Here is a 23,427-nt window from a genome sequence, read left to right on the forward strand (position 1 = left end):
CCAGCTTAGGGATGTGCTGTGTAAACAGTAGCCACTGGCCACATGCAGCTATTTAAATTTAAATTAACTGAAAGGAAATAAAAATACCAATCACATGTAAAGTGCTCCGTAGCCACGGGGCCACTCTCCAAGGCTGGACATGCAGCAAGCCCTCCAGAGACCTCTGCGGGGGGCAAAGGGTGAGGGCTGTCTGACCTTACAGCAAATGATACCAGTTGAGCCACTAGATGAGGACAGGAGCCAGACGCCTGGATTGGATCCCAGTTCTGCTGGCTGATGAACTTGGCCTGTACTGAATCCCTCTGGGCCTCAGCGTCTTCATGGGTAAAATGAGGCAAATAATGGTATTTGACCGAAAGGATTGCTAGGGCAGTTAAATAAGTTAAAAGATTTAAAGTCCTTAGAACAACTCTTTACATACAGCGAGCACTATGTAAAATGCTAGCTATCTCGTGGACACTATCATCTTCCATGGGTCTTTGAACATTTTAGGGAGAGAGGGAGGGATGCACCTGCCACTCATTCTACTTCAGTTTCACTCTTTGCTCTCCAAGTAGCAGCAGCATCCAAAGTCATCAGAATCCCTCTGAAATAAACCCAGAAAAGGGATGTAACCATCACTATCATATTAATCAACTCGTGCTAAGAGATTTCCACATATCAGATCCCTGCACGAAGCCCTTGACCTGTGCCCCGCGTTTACCCATAGGAGTGTACTATTAAAACAATCTCCCTTTTACAGATCAGGACCCAACCCGCCCACGTTTACAGAAGGATCTCGAGGCCAGTTCCACTGGATACCACCAGGTGGCAGTGGCCATCCACTTTCCAGTTCCGCAGTCTGGCGGGAGTACTCTGCAAACGCTTGATGAGCGCCAACTGTATGCCAAACACTATTCTAGGCGTTCACAATATACGATTTCAGCAAATTCGGGGAAGAGGGAAGAGGTCTGCCTTTCCATTTTTTCCTTAAGAATAAAAGGTATTCGTGGAAATGCTTACCTAAGGGACACGTGACCTGATTGGGAGAAAACTGGCTTGGAGAAAATGGAACTGACAGCCAGAAGGGTTGCGAGTATTTCGGAAGGTCAGCGGTCCCCAAAACTCAGAGACTATGACCATCCCTGGAAGGAGTGTTACTCTTCAGCCCGCCTGCCGCGGAGGTGCGGTCATCTCCCTGTTGTGTCTTCACATATTTTGTGGCTGGGATTAGGAAGGGTGGTGTCAGCCTGAGAAATCAAGAATGGGGAGAAAAGAGTGACCCTCAACGACCCGTTTTTTGTCCCCAGAAAGAACCATCTGAGACAAGCCCCAGCTTGCAGATCCGAAGGTCACCCAGGGAACCAGCTCGAAAGGAGTACTGAAGCTCAGACACACACACACACACACACACACACACACACACACACACACACACACACTCCGCCAGCCTGGTCGGGGCAATGCCAACCCCAGGCCGCCCGGTGAACGAGGAGGGGATTAAGTGCCCAGGCTGGAGGTTGCCCTGGACCCCTTCTTCACACAGGTCCCAGCAGTCCGGTGGACACGTGCCCTGGTTGTGCCCTCTGTCTGCGAATCTCACAGCTGGAGGCTAGAACCTCTGAAAACGTGCGCTGGAGAGAGTGGTGGACGCGTGCGTACGTGGGTGATGTGCGCGGTGGTGGCGGTGGGAATCCTGCGTACGACCCACGTGAGGGGTGCACCATGTTGACGTGTGGGGGAGGTGTTTGGAGTGGACAAGGCTATGCGTGTTGAGCTTAGTTGAGCAAAAGGGCAAGGACCTGTGGGAGCGGGGTAGAGGAGGGCAGGGAGTGTGCTCAGTAGGGACCACCCTAGAGGAGTCCGAGCTGCGTGTGTGCCTAGAGGTATACCCGGGTATACCGGTGACTTTGGAACGCGCGGCAAGATCCTCTCTGCGTCCTGGACTCGGTGCTGCTTACGAACCCACATTGGAATGTATACCCTGCAGGAGAAGGCCCCTGCCCCAGGGCCCCCGTGGGAGTATGCCCCAGAGTGTGTGTGAGTGTGTGTGTGTGTGTGTGTGTGTGTGTGAGAGAGAGAGAGAGAGAGAGAGAGAGAGAGAGAGAGAGAGTGTGTGTGTGTGTGTGTGTGTGTGTGTGTGAGAGAGAGAGAGAGAGAGAGAGAGAGAGAGAGAGAGAGAGAGTGTGTCTGGGTTGGGGGATGTTTCTGCAACTGGATCAACTTGGGGGTGGCGCGTCCGTACCGTTTATGGGTGCACTGTGACTGTGGGGCAGTGTCTTCGCATTGGGGACGCCGGACGCTGGGGGTCATCCCAGCGCTTTGGGCAAGGAACGGAGAGCTTGCCCGCCTGGGTGCTCGCTGACAGCGCCAGGACTCGCACCCAACAGCCCGCGGGGGCCAGGGGAGGGGCTTGGAGGCCAGGGGCGGAGCCGGCCGGGGCGGGGGCGGGGCCGCGGTCGCTGCAGCAGCGCGGGCCGGGCCAGGGGGCGCCTCGCGCGGCAGCGGCTCGCCAGGGCAATGCAGTGAGGCTGGATCGGCAGGCGGGCGTGCGCGCGCGGAGCGGGGGCCGCCACCGCGCTGCAGAGATGTGACTCCGGCGGAGGGCCAACTGGAGAGTCGGCGCTGCGGGGCCGCGGGGGTCGGTGAGTGCGACCCGCGCCGACGCAATGGAGGGCGCTGCGGGGACCCCAGAAACTTTTCCCGCCTTAGGCTTGGGAAGACTGCGGGGGTCCTGGTCGTGTGCTTCTCTAACTCCCCTCCTGGGGTTAATCTGCGGGGGGTTGGGTGGGGGGAGATGAAGGATTCGGGTGAGGGGAACCACAGTGCGGCGGAAGAGGAGCCGCAGAGGGCGGGGCAAGGGAGGAGGGGCTGGGGACCTTTATCGGGGAGGGGGACCTGCTCCCCTCCAACTGGAGATCAAGTCTCTGGGGAGGGTCTGGGGTGACCTCAGGTAAAGGCAGCTGGGAGCGTAAGGCAGTCCTGGCGTGCCCGAGTGACTCGTGTGAGCAGAACCTTGGAGAGGACCCGGGGGTCGCGTGGCAGGCGGGCCGGGGATGACTATGGACAGGACAGAGCCCAGAGAGCAAGGGCCAGACTCGGGGGGCGAGCAGCCAGAGGCACCTGCCGTAGGGCCTGGGGGCCAATCTCGTAGCCGGCGGTGGCCGCACACTGCTGGGCAAGGTCGGGGGCGGGGAGAAGGCAGGGGAAAGCGACCGAGCCAAGATCTGAGGCTGGGGGACAAATGGGGGGAGGCTGCATACAATGGAGGGGGATAGTTTCCGTTTCAGACGCGGGGCACTTGGCCTCTGAGAAAGGTCGACCAAGCTAGAGATAAGGACTAACCCTGTGCTGTGTCCCCACTTGTGCGGGGACATGGACTCCCAGCCCCATGGAGACCCCACACATCCCGGTGTCCCTGCTGCCTGGGCGGATAGGCCAGAGCACGGCCGGAGCCCTCACCAGGCTTCGCCCCGGGGAACGGCTTGACCAGCCCTGGAGGGGCGCGGCGACCTTGCCCCAGCGACGCTTCAGTGCAGCGGACTCCTTCCCCAGCCCTTGCTCTGTCACACCCAGGCCTCGCCGATTCCTTCTTCCTCGTCCCGGGTTCGCTAAGGGGGCGGCTCCTTGGAACGCGGACAAAGGCCCCTGGAGTGTGGCGGGCAGCATCCTCCCCGCCTGGGGCCCCAGCACACGCGCCACATTGGCTGTCCGACTGCGCCAAGATGGGGGGCACCTGAGCAGAGCCCAGGAAGCACCGGGGGGGTCTCTGCAACGACAAGAGAGGTGGGGGAGGGGCCTGGCACAAAATCCCGGGCGCTTCAGCCAAGGAACGTTTTTCAGAAGTTTCTTCGGTGGGGACTAGGGGCTTTCGGGAGTAGCCAGACTTCGGTTAAACTGCATGCAAATGGCATGTAAATAGAATGCAAATCGGCATCTGCTGGTTGGGAGCCCTCCCAGTTTTCTATCCAAACTGTGGAGTGAACATTGTTTCCAAACCGTTCTCTGCTCTTAGTGAAAAGGGGTCAGTTGAGTTGGAGGAGGAGGAGATGCGAGGAGGAAGGACTCGCCGTCTGGGGCCCAGGCAGCAAGAGGCACAGTTTTTTTAGAAACACAAGCTCGAAATCGATATTGGTTATTTTTTAAAAATATAATTTCAACAAATGTTCTGGTCGCAGAACAGGGTGTAAAAGGGACTGGCTCTTGCTTTTATTGGGGGCCGGGGGGCGGGGGGGGGGGCGGAGACTGAAGGGGTCGGTCAAGAAAAACTAAGAAAACAGGAATGGCAAATAGATACCACACAGTCTCGCCATCGGGCTGCCCAGAAAACAAGACAGAGTGATGTAAAAGAAAGTGACAAGGGTGTATATGAGAAGACTTCTGGCAAGTGACATTTAAGTGGAGCCCAGCAAAATGGGGGCCCACCATCAGGAAGGAGATCTTGGGGCAAGACTGAACCAGGCGAGGCGTGGAGTAGCTCAACAAAGGCCCCGGTGGCTGGGGCAAGGAGGCAGATTTGGGGTGGGGGTGGGGGAATGGCGGGCACCAGCCAGATCACCATCTTTGCAGAGGTGCAAAAGAGTTTAGGGCTTATTCTGTTTGGGCTAGTGAAGTCTCTGGAGGAGGGTTCTGAGCGCAGAGCCTCGGGATCTGAGCTTTTCAAAGCCCCCTTGACCTAGACAAGGAGACCCACAGATGACAGCTCCCAAGGCACAGGGCACCTCTAGGGACTCTGTGCCGTCTGTGGGGACCACTTTGACCCTGGCCAGCCCTTTGAGCCACCTGAAGGTGTGCCTGAGCTGTGGAGACCCACTCCTCACTTTGTAGCAGTTCTTATCCATCCTCCCCAGAACCGAGAGGCCTTATAGCACTTCCTGCCCAGAGCTTCTTCTGGGGTTGGGACTTAAGTCACATTTTCTTCTTAGAATTACAGCCCTAGAGGAACGGTCCACTGTGGAACTCGCAGCCAAGGATGCAATTTGCATTTAAATGATTGCTTTTATTTAGAGGCTGGGAGCTGCTTTGCATATTCATAGAGCTTGTTCTTGCAAATCCCCCCCACCCCCAGCCCAACTAGCCCCCCTCACAGAGCCCTCCCAAACAGCCCCGTGTCTAGTCGGGCGTTGGGAAATGAAGATTAGGAACTTGGAAAAGATATCAGAGGCGGGGACTGTGGGATCTGGGAAAGAGCTTAATGTCAGGAAACCTTGTAACTGTTTAATCCAGCCAAGCAGGAAGTGCACCGTGGGTCCCAGTGGGAGTGGGCCGGGACACCGTGTGATGCTGAGGTGGTGGGGAGACTGGTTCCTCCACAGCCCCTTCCTGGGCATCTGCCAGACATGGGGGAGGGTCAGAACAGGGGTGCAATGGAAAGGCCTTGGGGGGTCAAGGTCTTGGGGGAAAATGGGTTCTCATCCCACCTTGGCCTGTAAATTCCAGTAAGCCTCTGGCCAAGTCCCTCCTTACCTTCCTTGTCCCAACAAGAAACTGGAAATCGAGAATCTTTTTAAGAAGCAGATACCCCTCGCTTCCTCTGGGCCAGGCCCCAAGCCCAGTACTTTTCCGGTACTTTTCATATCAGCTTAATGAAGGTTGTTCGGTGAACCCTGTTTCATAGACAAAGAGACTGAGGCTCAGAGAGGTTAAGTAATGCCCAATGTCACAGAGTTCGGTCAGATTCCCCTCTTCTGGCCTCCCTCCTACCGAGGTCTTCCACTCTCCTGGAGTCTGAAGGGACTAGAAACTGTGCCAGGTATCCATCTGGGTACTGAACTATTAAATATGCCCAGGGCTAGGAAAGCTCCCCCCCCCAACTCTCTCTCTCTCTCTCTCTCTCTCTCTCTCTCTCTCTCTCACACACACACACACACACACACACACCTGCTTATTTTCTCTTTCCCTTCCCAGTTCCAGTGCCTCCCCCCATCTTTAGAGAGGGTGGAGTTGGGATGCCTCTTGACCTGCCAGGCACAGGGAGGGGACCCTGGGTGTAGAACAAAAGTCCTGCAAACCCTTGCAGAGAGCAGTCTAGCCCAGGCAAGGCCAGTCAGAACGGGGTGTTCCAGAGTGGGTTTTGTTTCTCGGGTCTCACGGGTGGTTGGGAAGAAGGGGATCCTGGGTCCTGGGAGAAGGGCTAGTGTCTGGTCTGCTGGAGTCCCCGCTTTGCCTCTGCAAGAGGGACCTCGGGTTTCAGGGCCCCCAGGCTGGCCTTAGGCCTCCCAGGGCCTGGGTCCTACCCTCCCAGCAAGGCTCCTGCTTAGAGCAGCTGCTGAGGGGGAGCAGGGGCTTTTGGGGTTCCTCTGGGTAGACCACCCTCAGAGGCATCTACTCTTCCTGCCACCTCGAGACCTCTTTGCTTAGTGTGTGCTGGGGAGATTGGACACCAGCACTGGACAAACTCCCCGGGAGCCTCTTCCTTCTCCGTCTCCATGGCAACTGCCCCTCCTAGGAAATCGGTTTTGGAAGAACTCGCTGCTTTGACAAGCCAGTATTTGCCCATCTTTTTTATTTACTTAACATATTTTTATATAGTGCTTGCCCCATGTTAACTGCTATCCTAAGTCCTGATTATTAATTATCTTAAGCCCCACCACAACCGCACAAGGTAGGCACTGGCGTCACCCCCATTTTGCAGATGAGGCAACTGAGGCAAGAAAGACTAAGTCAGCTACCCAGAGTCGCAGGGCGCTAGCAGGTGACACAAGACAGTGCTAGGTTTTGGGGGGTCTTTGCTTTGGTTTTTACTTGGTTGGTTGTTTTTTTGTGGTCCTGGAAATGGAACCCAGGGCAAGCCTACATGCCAGGCAAGCCTCTCCCACTGAGCTGCACCCGCCGCCCAGGGGCAGGATTTGAAACTGGGAGGTCTGGCTGTGAGGTTCACAGCACGCTGGAAGGAGCAGGGCTGGAGAACCCGGGCAGACCTTGCTGTCCTCACATGAGGGATCCTGCCTGCATTCTTTCCAGCCCCTGCCTGCCGCCTGTGTGTGTGTGTGTGTGTGTGTGTGTGTGTGTGTGTGTGTGTTGTGCAGTATATTTAAGAACATCTGAATGAGTCACATTTCTGGGATCCTGGCTGGCAGCAAAAGTAATTAGTATGTGCGCCGAGTCTTGCCTCGTTCACATTTATTCATTACTCCTCTGGAGGAGCCGCCCGCCCTCATCCCGCGGATTTGTTGCCTAGTATCCCTGGCCTCCCAGCCAGCCAGCCTGGAGCTGCCTTGAAACCTCTAATCTGGTTTTGTTCGGTTGGGGGCTTTCTGCAGAGCTGCCCGATTACTGCAGGTGAGAGAGACACCAGGTGGCTAATTTACCAGGATGGGGGCTCACCTGGTGGTGGTCACGTGCACCCGGGAGAGGGCACTGACTGCTTGGTCTGGCTCAGGGCAGGGCTGGTGAAGCGGAAGAAAGGAGATGGCCCCCTGCTGTCGTGTCCCTGTGCACCCTGCCTCAGTGTGCCCAAGCGTGGCCTGCAGGGCTGTGGAAGCGTACCCAGCCCCTGAGAATCTATTTTCCTAATGAGCTCCCGGGCACTGCTGCTGTGGGCATCCTGTGATCAAATAACTGGGCATGAACACCCACCCTTGCAAGGTGACGACAGTAGGGTTAGAGATGGCTTTTATGAATCCACTCTCTCGGCGACTAAGCACCAGAACAAAACAGCCCAGAGCCTGGGCTGCAGCGGGGAGGAAGAGATCAAAAGTGCAAAAAAATAAAATAATGGAAAACCGTGATGCAGGCTACAAAGACAGTGGTCCATGGAGCTGGCCCAGCGCGGTGGGGGCCAGGAGAAACTCACTTAGATTCACTGGCCAGTAAAAGTCTCCCCCAAGGGACACTCTGCAGAAAGAGCCCAGGAACAGTAGTACCATTGTTCGCCAATGGGCTCCACCTTTGTCCAAGGATGACCTTGGACAAGCCACTGACCTCCCTGAACCACAGCGTTATCTCCTGTCGAATGGAGGCAGTCAAGTACTCACCCTGAAGGGATGTTCCCTAGATCCCCGGGAGTTAAGGAGCAAGGGTAGTGTGCACAGGAGGGTGCCCGAACAGTCAGCAGGGACCATGGTTGTCCATGACGCCGAAACCCCTGGAAATCCTACATGAGCCAGTGGCCTTGGCTTCCAGGGGAACACCTTGTTCCGTGGCGTGGGGTGGCCGTCGCCTCATGGACATCCTCCTCGCTCCCGGTTGCCTTCAGTTTCATCTGCGCACTTAGATTTTGACCAGGGAGGCCTTCCTGGGGAAGGGGGGCTGATTGAAGGGGGGGAATTCGAGGACTTGACAGTGACAGAACCCCAGCTCCAGTTGGCTTAGTTTGCCCTGGGGAAGCAGCTACGGCTTCACCCATCCCATATGGCTCCAGCCGTGGGAGAAGGGGGGAGGACTCGGTGCTTTACTTAGCTATTTCCTCTGGGTGAGCTCATACCCGCTCTCCCCCCCCCCCTCGTGATGGGAAATGTATCCCTCTCCAGCGTCGGGTCTGGGTCCCTCCATCTTATCAGCCAGCACAAAGAGACACGCTCTCTCCAGTTAACGCCAACCAGAATCCTGGGGTCGATTCCCACAGGTCTGGTCCAGGCCATCTGCCTTCCTGTGAACCAGTCAGTGTGGCCAACGGGGAGGACCGAGGGGCTGATTGACCAGGCCTGGGCCAGACGTCCAGGCCGGGTGCTGAGGCTCAAGGCAGCTTCTCCAAAGAAAACTCAGGAGCTCTTCACAGAAATGGGAGAATGGACGCCGGGCAACGTAAACACCAGCTGTCCCGGAAAGAGGAGTGGGTTCCACCTGCAGGAATGGAAGCAGAAAGCAAGAGTGAATCCGTTTCCTGTGTCAGCCAGGAGGCAGGAACTGGTGTCCGGGGGTCACAGCCGTGAACACTCTGCGCGGTTTCGGTAGCGCAGGCGCCGTGATGGTGCGCCCATCATCTCTGCAGGTTTCCTGTTGTGGCTTCAAGGCCCAGCGGGGAGCAGGAGGAGGAGGAGGGAGGAGCTGGGGAAACCAAGTCCCATCCGCAGCCAGACCTGGAAAGAGGAGGACCTCTCCTGAGACCGTGAGCAGACACAGTTAGAGACGGCCATGTTCTTCTTGCAAGGAAGGGCCTTGGGGTGCAGGCCTGAGGCTGGGGCCTGGCAGGCTGGCTGCCGTCTTCCCCTCCTGCTCTGCTCCCGTCTAGACCAGTTTTCCCAGCCTGGGCACTGCTGGCTTTGTGGCCTGGATAATTCTATACGGCGGGTTTGCTCTTTGCCTTTGTGTGTAATCAGCAGCATCCATAGTCTCTGTCCATGTATCCAGTTGGGCTCCTGTCCCCAGTTGTGACAAGTGAAAATGTCCCAGAATGTTGGCAACTGTCCCCATGGCAAATTGTCCCTGGTTGAGACCCCCCTGGCCTAGGGGTACATGGGTAGGAGGCATTGAGGGAGGGGTGGTGGTCAAGACCCCACAGAGGCTGCCTGAGGGTTTGGGTTGGGACTCTCCTAGTCAAGTTTGCCGTGATGAGCTGTCATTGATGAGATCCACCCCCGGGCCCCTTTACCCTGTCAGGGACTGGTGGCATTTGGTTCTGACAGATCCAGTTCTTAGATTCTAATTCCCAGCATGATTCCCAGACCTGTGATCTGCATTTCTGTCTCGGATGATGTTTCTGCCGAGGGACATTGGGACATGCCCAGCGAGGGTGCAGGGAGTCACGCCATCGCGTGGTTTTAAAATGTCAGGAGAGAAGTGTTTTAATGTGTTGGGTTTTAAGTGGATCGATGTAAAGGACTGAGAGTCCCTCCAGCCAGTCCCTGCACAGGCTGAACCTGTGGACACAACCTAAATGGCTGTGGCCGGGCTCCAGCGAGTGGACTGCCGGCCGGTGGTCCTCACCCCTGCCTTGGCCTGGGCGGGAGGCCGGGGTGCTTTTCTGAGGAGCCCCTCCCGCCTGCTGCCGCCGGCTCGGAGCTTGCCTTCTCTCCTTTGGAGGCAAAGGCGGTGATCCCGCCACCCCAGGCACTGCCTCCTGGAGCAGCATCAATAATGGATGCCAGTCAATGGCCTCGCGGCCAAGGCAGGATCTGAGATGCCCCTGGGATCTCCGTCCAGGAGCAGAGAGACAGGGGTCGATACTGCATTTACTTAAGAAGCCCTGGGGACAGGCGGATGCTGTGGAGAACACGGCCAGTTACAACCCCACGCGTGGGCTCAGTCGAGGACGGGGGTCCAGCTGGCTGGGAATGAGCATCGAGCCCAGAGGTGCCGGCTCCGGCTGTCTCATGCCCAGGCCCCTTTCAAAGGCAGGGAGCTGGTGGCAGAGAGACAGACCAAGTCACGTTCCCTCAGGGTTTGCTGAGCGCTCCTTCTTGCCAGGTAGTTTTGGACAGTGGTCCTCATCCTGTAAATCCCCCCCCGCCCTGGCCAGGGGACATTTAGCAGTGTCCAGAGACATCTTGGATTGACGGTCACAATTGGAAGAGGGGACGTGCTACTGGCATCTAGTGTGCAGAGGCGGGGCTGCTACTGGACCTCCTACACCTCACAGGACAGGCCCCCACAACCAAGGGTGACCAGCCCAAGTGCCCATCATGCCAAAGTTGAGAAAGCCCGGTCAACTGATGAGCAGGAGACAATGCCCCAGCCCTGCCACGTCTTTCAGCAGAGGAAGAGAGGAGAGGGGGAAGGAAAGTTTGAAACAGACCAAAACCCAAAAGGGCAGTTACAATTAAACGGAGAAGGAAGTAGATCAGAAGCTGCTGGAGAGAGGAGGGGAGGTGACCTTGACCCAGGTCTCAGCCGGAGGCTTTAAAGCAGAGCCTGGCGTGTGGAAGGAGCAGCTTTCCCTGCCCAAGCAGAGGAGGCCCGAGGGCAAGAGGAGACTGGAGTGAAGGCCCTGCCCGAGGCTGGCCTGTGGGGTCCAGCTGGCCTGGGGTGAGAGAGGGTGGGAGGAGGATCCTGCAGGCCTCCCTGGGAGGGGAGGGAGGAATGAAGGGCAGATCCTCCAGAAACCCTTAGAGGAGGAAGATGGGGTATTGGAGGGAGCCAGAAGCAGGGAACCAAGGACGACGGCTCCTTTCCGGTGGCCAGTCCCCCTCGGTACCCACAGAAGTGCCACAGTTCCCGGAGTCTGCAATACCAACATCTAGGGCTCCCTCCAATCCCTCACCTGGGGCCTAGGCCGCTGCCCGGCTCCCTCAGTCCTCCCTAAATTACTCACAGCGCCTTACACAATGTAAACAGTTGTCACAGCACGTCACCTAGGGGACAGTAACCAGAACAAACGTCTGGGCACTTTCCCCATAGCCTCCATCCGGGGTGGGCCGACTCCATGGGTACAGGAGGAGTGACTGGACTGTCCCCAATGCTGGGGAACTTCTCAGAGGGGTTGCTTCCAGGAGTTGGGTTGTGTGACCTGGTGCCAGTGTCACCCGCTGGGCACCCTGTGGGTCACCTGTAAAATGGAGGTCACAATAGGACCCGCCTCATGAGGAGGCATTGTGAGGCTCAGATGGGCCCAGTTTTTGGCTGGAGTGGGATCGGGGACTGTTGGCTGAGGGTACTGAGCGGGAAAGGGGCTGATGTGTGCCGTCCTTGTCCCCCCAGCACGGCGCCTGGCCCCCCGCCGTCTCTTGACGTTTCGTGGTGGTCCTCTGTTTTTGAGGAGGTTAGAGGTGGTGCAGAATCTCACATTTAAAGAATACAAAGAGTGTCCAGGGAAGGTGAGTCCCCCGCCCACCTGGCCCTCCAGCCACAAGTGACAGTGATTCACGGTTGTTCGAGACACGGGGGGGTGCAGGTGGCAGGCGGAGTCCCCCCACGAGGGGCCCCAAGACCTGCCTTTACCCATGTGTCTCCAGGGCACCAGGTGGACCCAGGGTTGGAGATACGGTGGGTCTTCTTCAAGAAGTCAGGAGAACGGGAACCTCACGATGAATTCATCTTCCTCCCCAACCCCCCCCCCCGCCTTTTCTAGAACGTTCCTGGTGCCAGAGAGAAAGATGAGAACCCACCAGGTACTCGCCCTCCTCCTGCTCGTGGCGATCCCCTCCGCGGCCTCTGAGAACTCCAGCACGTCCCGGGGCTGCGGGCTGGACCTCCTCCCTCAGTACGTGTCCCTGTGCGACCTGGACGCCATCTGGGGCATCGTGGTGGAGGCGGTGGCCGGGGCGGGCGCCCTGATCACACTGCTCCTGATGCTCATCCTCCTGGTGAGGCTGCCCTTCATCAAGGACGTGGAGAAAAGGAGGCCCGTGTGCCTCTGCTTCCTCTTCCTCCTGGGGACCCTGGGCCTCTTTGGACTGACCTTCGCCTTCATCATCCGGATGGACGAGACCATCTGCTCCATGCGCCGCTTCCTCTGGGGGGTCCTCTTTGCGCTGTGCTTCTCCTGCCTGCTGTGCCAGACGTGGCGCATCCGGAGGCTGGTGCGCCAGGGCACGAGCCCGCCAGGCTGGCAGCTGGTGGGCCTGGCGCTGTGCCTGATGCTGGTGCAGGTCATCATCGCCACTGAGTGGCTGGGTCTGACGGTGCTGCGAGACTCGAAGCCGGCCTGCGCCTACGAGCCCATGGACTTCGTGATGGCCCTCATCTACGACATGGTCCTGCTCGTGGTCACCCTGGCCCAGGCCTTCTTCACGCTGTGTGGCAAGTTCCTCAGGTGGAAGCTGAACGGGGTCTTCGTCCTCATCACATCCTTCCTGTCGGTGCTCATCTGGGTGACCTGGATAACCATGTACCTCTTCGGCAACGCCATGATAGAGCACGCGGACAGCTGGAGTGACCCCACCCTGGCCATCGCGCTGGCGGCCAACGGCTGGGTCTTCATCGTCTTCCACGCCATCCCCGAGATCCACTGCACCCTTCTCCCTCCCCTGCAGGAAAACCCACCCAACTACTTTGACACGTCTCAGCCCAGAATGCGGGAGACGGCGTTCGAGGAGGACGTGCACCTGTCGCGGACCTACATGGAGAACAAGGCCTTCTCCATGGACGAGCACAATGCAGGTAGAAGGGGCAGAGCTAAGTGGGGTAGGACCTCAGGTCACTTGTACCACAAAGACTATTATTACCGGTGGAGATAGGCAGCCCCAGACCCGGGCACCGTCCTAGCAGAGCAGAATAATCCCCGACGTTGGCCCCTGGGCCCACACTGGCTTAAAGATGGATTTTTTAATTTAGCTGTTTTGTCTCCCCTCCCAGTTTCTTACTCATGATATTACAAAAATTCAGCTTTCTGGCTTCTTTTGAAAAGTCAGGGTCTGGGGCTATGCAGGAGGCACCCTGGGTATGATTTCCCATCACTGCCAAGAAAAAAGTTGGATCTGGCAGCAACACGGGACTGACCTTCCCACGGCTCTGCCTGTCACCCTTCCCGAGGGAGGGGTGACTGCACCAAGATGGGGGTCACCTGCTGCCCAGTGCTCTCTGTCCCCTGCCAGGCTCCTGACCCGCCACCATACCACATTCACATGAATTCCCCGGCTCCCCAGGAGCGTTTTGAGGGTGCAACCCCTGTTCTTGATGGATGCAGGACGCCATTGGGGGGGAAATGCTCCTGCCCCCTCCCCTACCTCCGCCACCAGGAGTGTTCAGGTTTGGGCCCTGAAGTTCCACGTCTAAGTTCAAATCCTGGCTCTACCACTTCTCAGTGTGCAGCTTTGGGCAAATTACATCACCTCTCTGAGCCTCAGTTTTTCTCCTCTGTGAAATAGAAACAATAAGAAAATGTACCTCGTGCAGCCAACCATGGGAAGTACCACCACTGAGCACCAGGCTCCCCTGGTACCTGGCAGGTTGTATGTGCTTCTCAGTTGAGTTCCCCTGAGAGTGGAATGTGAGAGAAGGGCTTGGATGTGGGTGGTCTACTTGGGTGGGGACCGTGCAAAGGGGGGTGGGCAGGGAGAGTCGGTCACCCACACCAAGGGCATTGATGATCTGATGGCCGCTGTGGAGAACTGGGCCTCCGAATGGAAAACGAGCCCCTGAATCAGCCCTGGAAGGACAGGAGGCTGCGGCACCCACCACCGCCACCTCCCATTCCCCAGGGTCCTTACCGCCCGCCATAACTCCTGGGGAATGGGCTGAACAAATTCCACCAGATGCCAAGGCAGAAAAACAGATTTGGTGGGACCTGAGGGGACCTCATTTGGGAACCTCACACTCTCTCTCCTACCGCTGAGCTCAAAGGTGAGGTCATAGGAGTCCTGGGGATGCCGTACAGGTACCCCAGGGTCCTGCCGTCAATGCTCGAGAGGTGACCCTTAGAACCATCACTTGAAGGGGGTTGGCGAGGTCTCCAGGACTTGAGATGAAATAAAATGACCTTTCCTCGGGTACCTGAAGACGCCTGGGGCTACAACATTAATAACAACAGATAAGAACAGCAACCACCGTGCCTTTGCCGAGTGCGGCGGCGGGCACAGACCTGCCAGGCACCGCCCTGACTTGAGCCTGTCCCACCCTTCAGTGGGGAGGAGGTTGGCCCTGTCAGCGTCTCCACTCTAGAGATGAACGAACAGAGGGAGGTGCTAGGAACCTGTGCCGTGGACACACAGCCAGGCGCTGGCCCATTCCGGATTGTCAGGGCTCCCTCTCGATGTTCACCCTGCTGACTGGGGCCCAGTCGTGCCACGGGGTCAACCCCCCTGCGTCCAGCACCATGCCCACCTGTCTGTCCCCCTTTCTCTACGCCCCTTGTCCTGGCTGAACCCACAAGAGGGAACACCTGTGGCCACCTCTGGATAGGGCTGTGGGTTGCCAGGTGACCCTGATCCCAGCTCCTTTCTTCTTGTCGGGAAGGAAGCTGAGTCGTGGAAAGATGCAGCGGGGAGGGCAGTGTCGGCCCAGGTTGGAGACCGCTCCCTGGGATGCTGGAGAAGATGGGGTCAGGATGCAGCTGACCCCCTTCAGGGAAAGTGGTGGGCAGAGGCCAGGAGGCTAACCAGTTCCTGGAGTCCTGTAGAGCCACCACTTTGCTGGCTCCTCTGGGAGAGAGGATCCTCTTTGTCTGAGACCCCTGGACTCCAAGGTAGCAAGAACTGAAGTGGGTGAAAACTCATGCAGTCAAGTTTTCCTGGAGAACTGGTCTGTTGCCTTGTTAGATTCTCAGAGGCGTCTGTGACTCCCCAGAAGGTCATGGCCCAGAATTGTTGAATGTGTTGGTTTGACCTTCTTGCAGTAAAGCCAGCACTACCCAAATTTCTGGGCCCTTAAAAGCAAGGACAGCCGGGCACGGTGGCGGTGGCGCACACCTGTAATCCAGGGGCTTGGGAGGCTGAGGCAGGAGGATGATGAGTTCAAGGTCAGCCTCAGCAATTTAGAGACCCTGTCCCTAATTAAAATATAAAAAAGGCCTGGGGATGTGGCTCAGTGGTTAAGCTCACCTGGGTTTAATCCTGGTACCAAAAAATAAATAAAATAAAAGCCAGGACAGCCCCACTTCACTGCGTGCCAGGCACCATTCTGAGCATTTCGGTGGTCCATCTCCTTTCATCTCTACAGTAACACCATGAGGTCTGTTTTGCAGGCAGGAGACTGAGGCACAGACAGGCTAAGTGACTTGTGCAAGAGGCAGAACCAGGGCTTGAGCCCAGGCCTCCTGACAGAGCCCACAGGCTTGCCTACTCCGCCACAGAAGTACCTGCCTCTTAAAGCACGTTAGTGTCTCATCTCAATGACACGTCAGGGCGGCTCTGTATTTTTGGAAATAGGAGGATTGTCAGACCCATTTTGCAGAGTGGAAACCGAGGCCCTGGGGACATCAGGTGACTTGTGTAAGTTCAACATAGCAGAACAGGGAGGGGAAAAAACTAATTTTTGGAATCCCATGGTACTATTTCTTGTAAAAATGTAGCCAATAATTCATATCCACAGAAGATCCAGAGATTCAAGGGATCGGTGGCAACAGTGTCAGTGCTAACACAGGGGCGATGGAGGGTCTGGGAGGTACCACACCCCCAGCCCCATCTGTTTCACATCCCATCTGTTTGGAGGTGGTCCAAAGCCAAAAACAGGTTGTCCTTCCATTTCGCCTGTGTGTGTGTGTGTGTGTGTGTGATGCTGGGGATTGAACCCAGGGCCTTGTGCATACCAGGCAACCACTCTGCCAACTGAGCTACATCCCCAGGGCCCATATATCTCTTTTCCAAAACAAAAATGCTTTTTTTCTTTCTGATGGTAGAGGAGCAGCAAGAATTGTGTAGAATCAGAAAAGATTCATGGAGGTAAAAATACGAGAGGTTGCTAAAATCCCCACTTCCCAAAAAGAGCTACTCCCGAAGGTTGGTTCCCGCCTTGCCAGACATCTCTCAGGGCGCATGCGCCGCACATCCCCCGCGCTCCACGTTAGGACAGAGCGGCTCTTAGCCAGGCTGCGCGTTGCCACCACCTGGGCTGCCCAAGGAAGTGACCAACGCCTGCAGCCTCCATCCGATTAAGTCTGAGTTTGGAATTGGGTATTTTTCAAGCTCGCCAAGTGAGGCTAAGACGGATCCAGGTTGAAACCACTGGGCCAATTGGTGGTGCGTCTCGTCCCGCCGCCGTCAGTGTTGGGAGGGCCTTTCCGAAGCTCCCATCAGGTGCCCCGATTTACTCTTCTGGTCTTCGACGGGTCCTGCTCGCCTACAGCTCTCCGCGGTGCTGCAGTAGACGTCCTTACCCTTCAACTTTCTGCTTTGGGTCAATTAACTCCTTGCAAAATAGTTCCTCTCCAAGGGCTGGGGTTATACGCATGTGCCACGCGTGCCCCGCCATGGCGGGCGTGCATGTCCCGGCACCCCGGAAAAGCAGACTGGTTTACTGTCCCCCGCTTGATAACTGCATGACAGCCACCGCCATCCGCACCCCCGCCCCCGCACACACACACGCACCTGTAGCACCCTTCTGGGTGTAGTCAGAATTTGTTTTTTAGTGGCCTACTTTTGGATCATCCCAAATGTGTCTTCCACCAACATTCACGGGAGACCAGGCATGACAGGCCTCAGGCAAAGCCAGTTCCCTCTGAAAGCTCTCCCCTAGAGGCTGAGCTGGAGTCCTGGCTCCAATGGCCTTTATTCTAGAAACTCTTGCTTGGCTGGCTAGGGACCATCTGGGCAGGCTCCCTTGCCACAGTAGGAGCAGCTGTTGGTATCTCCAGTGCTGACTTCAGCCAGTTTGTATTTTAGGAACCTGGCCCCATGAGGGGCCCCTTACCCTTGAGCCTTTGGGTCTCAGAGACTAGCCAGTCCCCAGGAGCTGCAGTTGACCCTGTTTCTCTTAGCACCTGAAAGCCTGCAGCTTTTCAGGCTCCCTTGAGACTCAGTCCTTCCCTGAAGTGCCAGGAGATGGGAGGAACCTTCATCGGGCTGTTCCGTGGCTTGGCCAAGCCCCAGCAGCCTCATCACATATCTCCTTCCCTCCCAAGAGAGACCCCAGATATATATACAACTTCACCAGCCTGGGATTTATTAATAAGTACCAACAAGGCACAAGATATGCAATAAAAGGTAAAAATGGGGGGTGTAGCATCTTGGATCACATCTTAGAAAGCTTTAACAAGGTATATTAAACGTTCACCTTCCAAAGGAGCTAAAAAGAAAAGTATTTTCTTCTGTTAGGACTTTGGGCTCTTGAGTCTCATTAGGACCAAAGGCTATTTAAACTGACTCTTTGGCTGGGATGCAGCTCAATGATAGAGCACTTGCCTAACACGTGCAAAGCCCCTGGTTTGATCCCCAGAACCACAAAAATACATGAATAAACTAACCCTTTGCTTCCTGCTGGAAGATCCTGAGTTGACTTTGGTGGCAGGGCCTCACTTGCAGAGTCTACAGGAGAAAAGGCTGGCATTTGAACTATGAGCTCTGATTCCTGCGTGCACCCCTTTATGGGTGAGCACTGCTTCCTTTTCGGATCTGGCCTGGGTTGAATGAATCGACTGTGCATTAGTCAGGCCTTTTGAAATTAGTTGCAAGTAATTAAAACAAATCCAATTTGAATAGGCTAAAGCATTAAACGAGCCAAATGTACTGGGCAACAGGCTCTGGGAATGGTTAGGTTCTGGAGACTCAAGTTATGACAAGATTTGGTCAGTCTCCATCTGTATTTGGGTTCATGGTCGCCCACAACTCCAAAGGGGTGGAAAAGGGGGACATGTCCCAGGAGACTAGAGCAAAATCCCAGAGTTAATTTTGATTGGACACGAATGCCTTTCCCTTGAACCAATCAGCGTGTTCAGGGAGATGGGAAGCCCTGATTGGCCAAGCCCAAGTCACGTGGCCACACTGAGCCCTGGGAGATGGCTGTTGTAGCCAGCACTGAGGGGGCTAGAATGTTAGGAGGGCTATTCATCAGCAGAGGAACCACAAGTAGCCACTACAGAGAGGGCCCCTCTGGCCAAGGCACCCCACAGATGACAGCAGAGTCAAGCCTTTGTTTCGTGAAGAGAATGTGTTTGGAGGCCAAGTCCCCAGCTGCAGCTGCTGGGTCTCTGCATTACAAGGAAAGCTGCGTTGGCCTTCCCTCTCCCCAGGCAGGCCTAGGCTAGGAGCTGGGGTCAGCATAGACTATCTCCCACTTGGGTGCTGCTCCCTGCCACTCCATGGACACCTCCTAGGAAGGGCAGCTTCTCGCCCAGCACCATGTGTAATGAGTTGCTCCAAGGCCTGGAGATGCCTAAGCAAGAAGTTTTTCTAAATGGGTCTTGGAACATATGTTGCCTACCCCGCTTCCATTTTTTTTTTTTTTTTTGCCCAGTCTGGGCTGAGTTGTCCCTAACATCACTTAATTCAAGTTATTTCTAAGTAATAAAGTGTGATGAAACACATAGTATCTGGAGCCAGTGTGGTGTGATAGTTATGAACCCAGACTCTTTGTAGAGTTTGAATGCTGATCTATCAGCCCCTTACTTGCTATTTAACCTTGAGAAGTTACTTAACCCCTCTGTGCCCTAAGTAAGAGTATAAGTACCTATCATGCTATGAAAATTTAATGCGAAGAAAATGAAATGAATATATATAATATGTAAATTTCATCATGTATATATGACAGTACCTGGCTCCTGGTTAGTAATCTATGAAGGATAACTAAGGTGATTCTAGCACCTGCCCCCAAGTGATTAAAAAAAAACAAAAAACCTCAGGCTGGGCACAGTGATGCACACCTGTAATCCCAGCAGGTCTTGGGAGGCTGAGGCAGGAGGATTGAGAGCTCAAAGCCAGCTTCAGCAGTTCATCAAGGCCTTAAACAATGTAGCAAGACCCTGTCTGTCTAAAATACACACACACACACACACACACAGGGCTGGGGATGTGGCTCAGTGGCTAAGTGCCCCTGAGTTCAATCCAGGGGGCCTATGGGATGGAGCCCAGGAACATGCTAGGCAAATGCTCTACCACCGAGCCACACCCTGTGCCCTGAGTCTCTTCTTAGCAAAGTCAATTTAGTACTTTCGTACTTTCAATGAAGATGAAGAACCATCTGACAATTGAGAAGACCCATCTGACAATTTGATTATTTTATAGAGTTTTTCCTTTTTTTTTTTTCCCTCCTTTTTTTCCTGCAAGTGCTAGTGATCAAACCTGGGACCTCATACATAGGAGGCGAGTGCTGTATCACTGAGCTACACCCAGCCTCGTTTTAAGTTTATGGGAAAAAAAATCCTCTCAACCTGCTTGAGTCACATATTTACCGCAGTTGATAAGGCAACATGAGTACATGATTATTTAGCTGTGTGTGGTGCCGGGGAGCAGCCCAGGCCTTGCACATGCTAGGCAAGTGCTCTACCACTGAGCCGCGTGCATCCCAGCCATACAGTCCAAATTTTAACTAGACCTCACTCTTTGTATTCTACGGATCTGTGCGTTTTGACAAAGCACATCATGACATGTGTCCACCCAGTGGTATCGTACAGAACAGTGTCACGGCACTGAAATGCCCGCACGCCTCCTCTTCATCCCTCACCCCACACCAACCCCTGACAACCAGTAATCTTTTACTGTCTATAGTTTTGCCTTTTGCAGAACACGATGCGGATGGAGTTCCCCAGTGTGAGCTTTGACAGACTGGCCTCTTTCACTTAGCAATAGGCATCTGGGGTCCCTCCATTAATTTGGTATTTCTTTCCCAACAAGGAAATTTGACTCCCTTACAAGTACAGCAAAGAGCACCACTTAACCACCTTTCAGAGGTAAAAAGTGCTACCTTATATTGTCATCATTGCTTCAGATCTCTGGGGACGGCCGCTTGCCAGTGGTGACAATATGGCCGTGTTCTTGGCGGTTCCTACCTCTTGTGTGGATCCAGAAGCAGTGACCATTTCTGAATGGTGTGACATTGCCCCTGTCGTGAGTGGGTGGCATTCTGCAGTGAGGAGAGGAGCTCTTTTGTCAAAGGAGACCTGAGGGCTGCAGAGGGGCTTGTCACCCAAGGCCTGCAGGGGCCCTGTGTGAGGGATGGGTCAAGGGTCAACCCTGGAGCCCCCCTTCCCCCCATAGCCTGAACCCTGGACTCTACAAACTTCCCAACCCACTGAGAGGGGTCAGGCTCCTGAGAACAAAGCCCCTTTGTGACTTGTTTTGAATCAGCTTGTGACAGAGGGGCGGGGCGATGCGGTGGCTGGGCGGGGGGTGCCCAGAGCGCTGTTGTTGATGCAGGAGTGAAAAAACAAAATTGTGTCTCTTTTCTTTTTTCTCTTTTTTTGGTGTTGTCGGCCTGCCAATGGCTCCCTCCCCTCCCCCCTCAGCTCTCCGGACAGCGGGCTTTTCCAATGGCAGCCTAGGGAAAAGATCCCCCGGCAGCCTGGGGAAGAGACCCACCGGCAGCCTGGGGAAGAGACCCAGCGCACCCTTCAGAAGCAACGTGTACCAGCCAACCGAGATGGCCGTTGTGCTCAATGGTGGCACCGTAAGTATCAAGATGTGATGTTTGGGCGGGAAGCCCGAGAGCTTGGGGTGTGGGAGCAGCTTCCACGGGGCACCCTTCTCTGGATGCCCCCCGGTAGCTAAGCGCATGTAGTGCCGCCATTCTCCTCTCCCTGTCCCCTCTCCCCACTTTTCTGCACACACCGGGAATCCACCTGTACCTAGTTAACCACCTCTAGATTCATCTGGAAGAGGACCTGTTCTTGGGGCTCTAGTATCCAGTGGATTCTTTGGTTTCCACTAACACCGCCCCCAGCCTTCTCCCTGGGAGGTTGACTTGAAGGACAAGGCCACCAAGACAAAGCCCCCTCAGGTTTTGCTAGACTGAGTCCCCTCCCCCCCCCCCCCCCCCCCCCCGTCGCACCTCTGCCCTCGTGCCCCAGCTGTGTACTAGTTTCCCCACCCCAGCTCCCTAAGGGACATCTTAAGGGACGGAGTTGATGGCCGTGTGTCCCTCCGACAGAAGCAGGTCCGCTCTCTGATGCCAAACAGACCCGCAGCAGAATCGCCACCTTTCCATTCGCCTCGTGGAATGACATCGCTGTTTCTCCACATCCAAAGACCTGCTCTCATCCCCATGTTTAATTTCCAGACATAGCTACATGCTTCTCAGAAATGACGCTGAGCCAGTTTACTTGTGTAAATTGGATTTCCATCCTTTATTTCACGCGCTGATTCCATAACCTTTTTTTTTTTTTTTTTTTTTTTTTAATGGGAGGCAGGGATGGTCTTGACCTCTTGAGGGGACTTGAGTTTCCTGACCTTGAATGATGTGCTAGGCTTCGGTCTGTGTTGGTTTGGAACATGCTCAAGACAGAATCACAGATTGACATTCTAACACCCCCCACCATCTCCTGGGCTGTTTTACTGTCCCAGAACGAGATAAGCCGGACTCCCAACATGGCCTGAGTGTTATAATTTGGTTAGAAAAGGTCCCATTGGTTACTCATAAGCCCTCATGGATCCTTCAAGGATTAAAGAAACAAATGCCTTAGGGCTAGAGGGTCACAGCCCACGCTGGGCCCATCTGGGGAAAAGCCAGGTCACTTACCTTTGGCACGTTGTGAGCAAATCGGTGTCTGACGTTGACTTTGCAAAAGCACGGAGTTCTCAGTGTGTTATCCTTATGTTATTACAGATCCCAACTGCTCCGCCATCTCACACTGGAAGACACCTCTGGTGAACGACTTTTTAAGTTCCCGAGAATAAGAATCTCTCTTACCAATTTCATTCCCTGGCCGTGTCTTTCTTGAGGGAGAAATCAGTAACAGTAGCCGAGCAAGGCCGCCTCTCAGCCAGGAGCGCTGGAGTCCTGGGCGAGGGGGTCTCCTGTCCCTGTGAACACTGATGACCTAAAAAGCTAACACTGACTGCCCGCCCCGCCCCTGCCACACACACAGACGCCCTGGTCACGCTCAGCAGCCTCAGTCCCCGCACACTAAAGCCAAGCTAATTGCAAATAGTACTAGGCTCATCCAATGTGGCTGGGGGGCCTGCTCCACCCTGGGGGCCAGGCTGATGTGGGTTGCTTAAAGGGGGGCCCTACCCCATTCCCCTCCCTGGCAAGCTCTGGGCCCCAGGTAGCCTCTTGGAGATGACCTTGACCTTGAGGATGACTCATGGAGCCCAATCCCTGGCTGGCCTGGTGGTTTGCACATATCAGGGGAATTTAGGAGGCTGAGGGTTGATTCCAAGGCAAGGCCCAAACCAATCGTGGCGGGGAGCTTTATGGCCACTCGTGGTGGAGGGGCCCTGGCATGTGCCAAAGAAAAGGAGACTCTCCAGGCCTTGAAGGAACCGCCACATTTAGTTCCTTCTATGGGCCTCTTGCCCGAGAGCCAAGGGCAAGAGAACAGGCCCCACGCCCTCCTTGGAGAGTCATAGAAATGCTCTGGCTGGGGACAGCCACCCCTCCCTCCCGGCCCCCGTCATCTCTGTCTTCCTGCACTTATGGGTGCCCCGCCAAGCCCTTTCCCAGTTTTAATCCCACATTCGTTTTCCAAAACTTCAATGGGGCAAACAGCTTAACGCAGGAGGCAGGTTGCAAGGCCAGGCCCGGCAGGTTTGCCCCCAGCAGGTTTTCGCCTGGCAGGGCTCCCCAGGGCTGCCCACTCGATGGAGAGAGAGCGGGTCCGGCTGCGTGGCAAGCAGTGACTTGCTGGGTCTTTCCTGTGGATTTGGAGAAGGTTCCAGGGCAGAGTGAATCACGGGAGGGATTCTTGCTGCTTTGGGAGGGTGTGGGGGACATTCCTACCTTGGTTTTCTGCAGGCTCCATGAAAATGGCTCTCTTCACAGCCCCTTGTTTCTGTCATGGTTTCCATCTGTCCTGAGCAAGTCATTCCTTTGTTATTTTGCATGGCAAACATCCGGGCCTTTCAAAAGCCCATGTTCTCTGCACTGTTTGGCCGGCAACGGTTCAAAGCCAAGGGTTTTAACCTGACGGCATGGAATGTATAAATGAGGATGGGCCTTCTGCATATACTGTAATCTCTACGTCGCTTTTTCTATAAAATTACCCTTAAGCCTTTAACCTTTTAAGAAAACGGAAAAGGTGTGGGGGTGGGGGTGGGGGTGGGG

General features: G+C 55.3%; 1 protein-coding gene and 2 long non-coding RNA genes across 6 annotated transcripts; 1 reads left to right on the forward strand and 2 right to left on the reverse strand.

The window, feature by feature from the left end:
- Window positions 1–378: 378 nt before the first annotated feature.
- LOC120887321 (uncharacterized) lies at window positions 379–3,728 on the reverse strand. Of its 2 annotated transcripts, none has more exons than XR_005730519.2 (3): window positions 3,442–3,728; window positions 1,003–1,229; window positions 379–586 (listed from the first exon to the last, which is right to left on the reverse strand). It is a non-coding gene; the product is annotated as an uncharacterized LOC120887321 (long non-coding RNA). The 2 variants fall into 2 exon arrangements; XR_013427029.1 differs by lacking the exon at window positions 3,442–3,728 and adding an exon at window positions 2,225–2,381.
- Gprc5b (G protein-coupled receptor class C group 5 member B) lies at window positions 2,434–22,079 on the forward strand. 3 transcript variants are annotated; one of them, XM_040277389.2, is made up of 5 exons: window positions 2,434–2,624; window positions 11,557–11,672; window positions 11,927–12,957; window positions 20,672–20,832; window positions 21,313–22,079. In XM_040277389.2, exons 3-5 carry the CDS (start codon window positions 11,952–11,954, stop codon window positions 21,445–21,447), a joined length of 1,302 nt encoding a protein of 433 aa, XP_040133323.2. In that variant the 5' UTR covers window positions 2,434–2,624; window positions 11,557–11,672; window positions 11,927–11,951; the 3' UTR covers window positions 21,448–22,079. The 3 variants fall into 3 exon arrangements, with proteins under 3 accessions (XP_040133323.2, XP_040133322.2, XP_005323771.1); XM_040277388.2 differs by lacking the exon at window positions 11,557–11,672; XM_005323714.5 differs by lacking the exon at window positions 11,557–11,672 and having other exon boundaries at window positions 2,436–2,624; window positions 21,988–22,079.
- Window positions 5,036–8,416, reverse strand: LOC144367539 (uncharacterized). The gene is made up of 3 exons (XR_013427030.1): window positions 7,956–8,416; window positions 5,446–5,585; window positions 5,036–5,309 (listed from the first exon to the last, which is right to left on the reverse strand). It is a non-coding gene; the product is annotated as an uncharacterized LOC144367539 (long non-coding RNA).
- Window positions 22,080–23,427: the final 1,348 nt, after the last annotated feature.

The sequence above is a fragment of the Ictidomys tridecemlineatus genome, chromosome 10, assembly GCF_052094955.1.
Source record: "Ictidomys tridecemlineatus isolate mIctTri1 chromosome 10, mIctTri1.hap1, whole genome shotgun sequence".
Lineage (NCBI taxonomy): Eukaryota > Metazoa > Chordata > Mammalia > Rodentia > Sciuridae > Ictidomys > Ictidomys tridecemlineatus.